At 33.7% G+C, this 7775-nt stretch overlaps 1 protein-coding gene across 5 annotated transcripts; it reads right to left on the bottom strand.

Annotated features, from left to right (window-relative positions):
• Positions 1-2073: 2073 nt before the first annotated feature.
• LOC112417101 (uncharacterized) lies at positions 2074-7521 on the bottom strand. 5 transcript variants are annotated; one of them, XR_005643637.1, is made up of 5 exons: positions 7295-7488; positions 4763-6788; positions 4404-4580; positions 3846-3916; positions 2131-2407 (listed from the first exon to the last, which is right to left on the bottom strand). XR_005643637.1 is itself a non-coding variant. In XM_039829428.1 (2 exons), exon 2 carries the CDS (start codon positions 6687-6689, stop codon positions 4803-4805), a length of 1887 nt encoding a protein of 628 aa, XP_039685362.1. In that variant the 5' UTR covers positions 6690-6788; positions 7295-7488; the 3' UTR covers positions 4587-4802. The 5 variants fall into 5 exon arrangements, 1 of the variants encoding a protein (XP_039685362.1); XR_003007603.2 differs by lacking the exon at positions 4763-6788 and having other exon boundaries at positions 2074-2407; positions 7295-7521; XR_003007602.2 differs by lacking the exons at positions 4404-4580; positions 4763-6788 and having other exon boundaries at positions 7295-7475.
• Between the last annotated feature and the right edge of the window lie 254 nt (positions 7522-7775).

Genomic DNA, 7775 nt, shown 5'->3' with positions numbered 1-7775 from the left:
ATATCATCTTCTCCATCCATATAAATAAACTGTTTTGATTTACGGCATGATTTAATGGGTTTTGTTTTTAGTTTGTTATCTTTTTCTAATAGCTTTTGTTTTTAATTAGTTTGTTTTCTGACTAGGGTTTGTTATTATTTCGTTATTTTTGAGAAACTAAATACATGATTGTCTTTTTATATTTTATAAACTGTTTCACTAATTTTCCGCCTAATTTTAAATGACCAAGGATTATCTTATTTGGTGAGGATATACACTACACATATATGTAACAAAAGTTGACTTGGTGCTTCTTCAATTTTTTCCTATAGAAACTATAAGTAATCCATTATATATATAGTGTCTTGTATAAATTGTATCAATAATATAAATCAAAGTTCTTTTAATTTGGTGTTGCAGAAGTTAAAGAATTTCATACACTATAAAGTTTCTTCTCTCTTTGGCCAATGCCTTGGTAACAAAAACCTCTCTTCTTTGGTGTGTTTTTTTTAAGAGATTCATGTATATTATGCAGCTAATTAATTTGTACAATGTTTCTTGAACAGGGTGTTTGAAAAAATTGAGCTCCTACCATCACCTTATGATGAGGAGGATGAAATCTTGTTCATCCCTCGTTGGACAGATACTAGCTTGGAAGATTGTTCAACTTCTATCCCCGGTCTAAATTTGCCTGATGAGGAAAGTTTAATTGTGTATGATGCACCTGAAAGCAATATAGATATTGAAGATGATTTGGATAGTTCAGACTCAACTTATGATATGATTAAGAAGAATGTAGTGGAATATGTACTAAACAACGATGATAATGATGACCACGATGACAACGATGATGATGATTATCATAACTTCCTTATCATGGTGCTGCTGGTGCAACATGGAGACGACGACGGTTATGTTGGTGATGATGAAGTTGATGATTTTTATTAACCTTATGGATGATATCGTGGTGCAGCATGGAGCTATAGTAATAGCATGATCGTAATTTACCAATTCTTTGAGAGTGGTTTCATGTTTAATTTCATGCATTGTTTTGTCTGGTAGCAATATCGGCGTCTGCTTGTTTTAAGGTTTTTTTTAGATTACATTTGAAGAAAGGTGGGTAATTTACCCACCAACCAATGAAAATGAGCAATTTGTTGGTGGGGTCAAGATAGTTCATGGATACCACTTAAAAATGTGTTTATGTGGCTAATGTGTATTGGTTGGGGTAAATTATCCATCATTCTTCCATGGGTACTCTAGTTGTCACCTTGTTTTAAATCTAGTGCTAGTATGTGCACTTGGATTAGATTGTATCTTCGTAAACTCTCTTTCAATTTCCTAAGCAAAAATCGTCGGTATTGTGAATATTATTAGTTATTACGCTCCTTTAAAAGGAAGGTGAAAGTGGTTGCGATTGTTGAAATAAGCTTTGTTTTTGTTGAATAGGATGAGTTTTACTTAAGCTTTTGTTAAATCAAATAACTTTATTTTTATTAAATGTATGAGACTTTATTTATGTTTTTGTTAAGTCAATGATCTTTGTTGTTGTTCTAATGTATGGATATTATGTTTTGCTAAAAAGAAAAGAAAATGCATATGATGAACCTTTGTTTCTAAATTTTAGCTAAAAAAAAATAAACAAATCTTTTAAAAAAAAAATTATAAATGTTATCTTTCGATATCTGTATAAACCCACGGATACCTCAAAATCCACGGATTACCTGCTAAACGGATATCCACACGAATATAGATAGGGTACGTATTTCATATTTATCTAATGGAACGGATATGGATATCACAATGATTCATTTACATCCCTATTCTCAATTTCAATAAAACTAATAAATGATATTTATTTGAAAATTCAAGTTTTTTTAATATACAAAGTTTGTTTTTTTGTTATCGGCAAATTTAAACTTCCTAAAACAAAATTTTGTTCCCTGTAACAATGGCAACAAAAGTTTTAAGAGCACACAGGAAATCACATTGTCATCTAAGGGAAGTGTTAATACCAAGCAAATCACAATGATTATTGCTAACTTAAACGATTCGAGACTTTCAAGAGTTAATACCAAAATTTAGACCGTATAGTGAAAAGAAAGTAATATTTCATATATTTGTTTTGGTCGTGTAACCTGCAAGAAATGCTTTTGCAATACATACATGATGTTGCATTTGCAAATTTGATGTAAATTTCAAATTTAGCTAACATGTAAAGAAGGAAAATGTTTTTCACTCTCAAGAAACATTAACCATGTCGAACTATTACAAAAATAAACTATCATCACCCTTAAAAGACATTTTGTAAAGGGATGAAAATAGAGGGAAACATATAGCATCAACAGTTTCCCCCTATTTGTACAACAAAACAAAAATAGAGTACGGCAACAATAAAGTCAGCTTCTAACTTCAAGAGTTTTGCTTCCTGAAAAAGATTTGCATGTAAACAAAAACTTTCCATTAGTTCCTCATCTATTCATCTGACTCAAGTCATGACAAGCTAACTAGTTCAATTAGAAAGAAAAAAAACATCAGTGTGACAAATTACATTCCCATTTCCAAAAGTTTTGTTCATAAGAAATTGACACTGGAAAACAATTACAGACATTTATCCATGCAAGTTAAATTTTAGCATTTGATGCTCCGGAAATTTATGATTTAGAACAGATTAGATGGGAAAAAAAGAAGTATTCAATTAAGTCAAGACTTTTGGTCTGATCTGTTAGTTTACAGTGGTTCATCAGGATCTGCAGCAGAAAATTAAAATACATGGATTTTGGTTAGGAACTGAAATGGGAGATACTATAAAAGTATAGGTGAGGATGTTATTGTTTTTTTGAAAGCAAGTAAAGATGTTCTTATGTTAATAAGACGTTTAACTATTTAATTATATTTTCTAGAAACTAAATAGTTACTTTGAAGAGGGGAACTATTAATTTCCTTCTCAAGGACTATTTCAAGAAAATAAGTATGAGTATGCAAACAAAACGTAGTTTTCAAGGATGACTTCACAAAATTGTATGACAACTCTATCAAATTATTCGACGCTATCAAATTACTACATCTGCCCTCTTTTCATAAGCATGCTTTTGTGAGTGCAAAAGGGTGTTCATAAAGAGGGACAACGGTAGCACATCAAAATTAACGAGCTCTGTACCTTTGACATGAAAGGTTTAGCATGTAAGCGAGCATGAAAAATATTTGAGGATTTACATTGGTAATAGCAAATTATTCATTAAATCCAATTACACAGAAAGGTGCACCATGTCTCCTTTGTTCATGTTGCATGACTGACTGACCTTTCAAACAGGCAATCATAAAGATGATGACATTTTACACATTGCCAAAACAAATCAGAAAAGATAACGAATAACAAAGAGATAAATTGGTATCAATGTGGGCAATTTCAATTGAAAAATTATGTTAAAGCGTGCTACTTTTAATTTATTATTAATTCAGGCTTTCACTCCCAGAATTTGCCGAAGTTCCCTTAAAAATAAAATGTCAACTCTGAGAGAAGAACATTTATGACAAGCTTTTGTGCAAAAGCTATTTTTCTAGCTTCTGAGAGAAGAACTACCACTGCTTTTTTTTTTTTTTCTTCTTCTACTCTTTGAAAAGTTTATTTAATTATGATATAATTCTTTTAACCATTTTTAAAATTAAAAGACCTGTTTTTTCTTTAAAAAGGCACAAACATTCATGTCAGACAAACCATATTATTTCAATATGTTATGGGAAAGATGCTTTCGTGGGCACTATAACGACCCAGAATTCATAAATGTCAAAATATATGTGATTGGCTTATTGAATTACTAAATGTAAAAACAAGGCGATGGTACTATCAACCATGTAATATTTACCTGTCAAAAACTCAACAGCTTCGTCGAGGACCAGATTAAGTAACTGGTCATATCCTTTCAGAGTCCCGTAACTGCAATTCAACAAATTGTAATATGTTAGACCCTTATTTCCCAAGTAAATGCTAGGAAGAACAACATATGCAAGAATGTTTAAGTGGCACATGCAAGAGAGACTGAACATGAAAGTGTCTGCTACGGGTAAGTGGTTTATAAGAATGTATTGAGTGATTTGAGATTTTTAGTAGTAGAGAGATTGCAACTTGCAAGTCCTAGAAATGCTACTCCATTCGTCTTTTCTATTTTCAGTTCATAACTTCATTTGCTACCGATGAATAATCAAATTCCATTGTTTCATACTATATATGAGAGTCGGGGGACCTCTGGTGTGAAAACTATAAAAGTTTGTATCAAATTCATACTTGACTAATAATTTCCTGACAACATATAATGAGAAAATACATAAGACATTGCTAACTATATAAGACAAGATATCCTCCTAGACAACAAATATCAGTTTGCAAAAAAAGACAAGAACGCGTGAACACTGCCAATGCTTACCAAGAAAGTGGTTCAATAGCCTTGCAATGTGAAAAACCCACCCAATTGTTTCAGAACATAGACTGCATATAACACAGTACACACACTCACAAGGACTATCAACTATTTATATTTGTACGAATTGTATATCCTATGGGGAAGTATTAAAGAAGTGAATCCACAACAAGAACTATTAACCTACAATTAACAAATAAAAACTATTAAAAGCAAATCAACACAAGAACCACAGCTCACAGAAATAATTCAATCTCGCTGAACAAAATAGACTAACAGATAAACTGATCAACAAACTCAAAATCAGACAATAATTTCTCATCAAGACCTTTTTTCTTCTATTCTTTAAAAATTTATCTAATTACCATAAAAAAAAATATTGAAAAAAAAAAAACATTTTTTCTTCTAGCTTCCAGGGTCTTTGTCTTCCCCCACAGTCATGTTTATTGAGAGGGTTAATGTTTCCAAGGACTCAACCATCCTTTCCGCTTCTTTGTTGGTTACCTCCTTCTCCCTTTCTTCAGAGTCCAGCCAAGGTTCTTTGCCTTTAGCCTCACCTTTGTTCTGTTCCACTTCCGTTTCTTTGTCTCTTGTCGGTTCCGTTTCTTCAACTTCGCTACTACTTGTGCAGGCAAAGAGGGATTTTCTACAGCTGCTAGAACTATTATCCTTCTTCTGCCCATAAGTAATTTTCGGTAGCGGAGATGCCTTTAGCCATGGCCCAAATGAGTGTTCCTTTTCCTCAACCTCCTCACAACTCTCTTTTTCTTCTATATTTTCATCACACTCCATTATTTGGTGACCTATCCTTCCACATTTAAAGCAAAATGTAGGAAGTCTCTCATATTTAAAGAAAACTTGAAGGTTCCTCTCTTGGTATCGAATCATAGTACCTCTCATCAAAGGCCTATTCAAATCCAGTAAAACCCTGATCCGAAGAAACCTCCCCATTCTGTAAACGTCACGCTGATCCGTTTCTTCATGTACTCCAATTAAGTCTCCAATCTTTTTCGCAATCGAATCTGAACGCAATTTCAATGGCAGTTCATAAATCCTTACCCAAAACGAGACTTTTTTGAGCATATCCAACTCTGCAGGCTGTTCTTCGCCCGTGATTTTCTGAAGAATGATAACTTTATTTTTGAAGCTCCACGGTCCATTCTTCAACACATTATCAACATCTTTCTTTGTTGAAAACCTAAAAAGGTAGAGGTTTTTGTCTAGGTCTTCAACTTCAACTGGATTTTTCAACCTCCATGAATATTGGATTGTAGTTTGCATGAAGGCTTTTACATTATAGGTGTTGTTGGTCCAGAGCTTGCCGGCTAGGGTACGACGGAATAACTCATCTTTATACGCTTCTGCTTCATCAACAATGAGGCCTTTGTTTTGTTCCATTTCCACATCGTCCCCTTTTCTCGGATCTGATTCTTCAACTTTGCTACTGCTTGTGCAGGGAAAGAGGGATTTACTACAACTACTAGAACTACTATCCTTCTTCTCATCATAGGTAATTTTCGGTTTGGTAGTTGCCCGCAACCACGGCCCAAATGGGTATTCCTTTTCCTCGGCCACTTCCTCACAACCTTGAGTCAAAAAAAATACTTCCTCACAACCCTCCTTTTCTTCATCTACATTTAAATCACACTTATTCATTTGGTGACCTAACCTCCCACATTTAAAACAAAATGCAGGAAGTCTCTCATACTCAAAGAAAACTCGAAGATTCTTCCTCTGATAACAAACCACGGTCCCTCTCATCAACGGCTTTTTCAAATCCAACAATACTTTAATCCGAAGAAACCTCCCCATTCTGTAAACATCTTGTTGATCAGTTTCTTCATAAACCCCAATAACATCTCCAATCTTTTTCGCGATCGAATCCGAACGCAATTTAAATGGCAACTCATAGATCCTAACCCAAAACGACATCTTATGCATATTATCCAACTCTACAGGCTGTTCTTTGCCAGTGATTTTCTGAAGAATGATAACATTATTTTTGAAACTCCATGGTCCATTCTTCAACACATTCTCTGCGTCTTTCTTTGTTGAAAACCTAAAGAGATAAAGGTTTTTGTCTAGGTCTTCAACTTCAACAGGATTCTTCAACTTCCATGAATATTGAATTGTAGTTTGCTTGAACGCTTTTGCATTATAGGTGCTGTTTGTCCAGAGTTTGACGGCTAGGGTACGATCGAATACGTCGTCTTCGCATACTTCAGATTCTTCGATAATGAGGCCTTTTTGTAACTCTTGCTTTGAAAGATTGAAATCCTTCCACTGCTCCATCTTCCTAGTCGTTTGTAAAACAAATCTATTCGGGTCGGATTGGAGAAAACGTGGGGGTGCCACAGATTATTCAGGCAGAGTGGTACTATCAAAATCAAACTGCAAAAAGGTGCAAGGGACACAAATAATGATAAGCTAAAAAATTCGTCTACTTTGCAGTAACAGTTATTTTCTTCTTCCTTTTATTTTTCTTCGTTTAATTGTAGAAGGTAGCTAATGTATTCCTCAAAGAAAACTCAACCATCCAAATCCAAAGTTTCAAATTACAAGGAAATGCAACAAAAAAAAATATGTTGACCCTCCAGCTCCGAGGGAAAGGGCCCTAGTAATCCTGTGTTCGGTCAGGAGGTAAGTAAAGTTTTAAACAAAAACAAAAAAAAAAATCCACCCAGGAATCAAACTAGGGTTCTCCCGAGCGGTTCGTCTTTTGGTGGAGTTCATTAACCACTTGAGCATAATTGCTTAGTTATGAAATGCAAATGTATCATACAAATGAACAAATATGAATGATTGAATTTAACAGTGAACTATATAATTAACATAAGCTAGTGAAGAATTAAATTGGTCAGAGAAACTAAAAACAGAGGAATCATAGCATAACATACCTGCAGCAGGCGCCACAGCTAAAACCCCAGCGGAGGTTGGGTTTTTGGGGGAGACTTTAGTCGGTTGAATTTACGCCATTGGTTTGTTTATACGATTTTCATTTGACTAAAAGTGTTTCATTTATTACAGGACCCATCTATGTAGATTACAATAAGTTATCAAACCATATGCCCCTGAAAAAAGAAAAATTTAATCCTATAAATATTTTAAATTTTGTTCATAGTTTCTTTAAAAAAATTCAATAAGTTTCGCTCTCTCAAATATTGTGTGATGTGATTTTTGCTTTTAAGTAAATTTATATGTATTTGTTTTGAATTTATAAAAATTTCTCTTGAACAAGTTTAAATTTTTTAATAAGGGATTAACTATCTTTAAAAAAAAAAAATAAGGGATGAACTATGATTTGTCCGTGAACAAAGTTAATGATGACGCTCTTGTTGCAATGAACTCACATAGTGGATTGTGGGGCTTGTTAAACAG

The sequence above is a fragment of the Medicago truncatula genome, chromosome 8 (assembly GCF_003473485.1).
Source record: "Medicago truncatula cultivar Jemalong A17 chromosome 8, MtrunA17r5.0-ANR, whole genome shotgun sequence".
Taxonomy (NCBI): Eukaryota; Viridiplantae; Streptophyta; class Magnoliopsida; order Fabales; family Fabaceae; genus Medicago; species Medicago truncatula.
The sequence above is the reverse complement of the archived record's forward strand: the minus strand, read 5'-3'. Positions and strand labels throughout refer to the sequence as shown.

Bases quoted from the DNA above. Each gene is read 5' to 3' on its own strand.
- LOC112417101 (XM_039829428.1), bottom strand. From the start codon at position 6,689: ATGGAGCAGTGGAAGGATTTCAATCTTTCAAAGCAAGAGTTACAAAAA.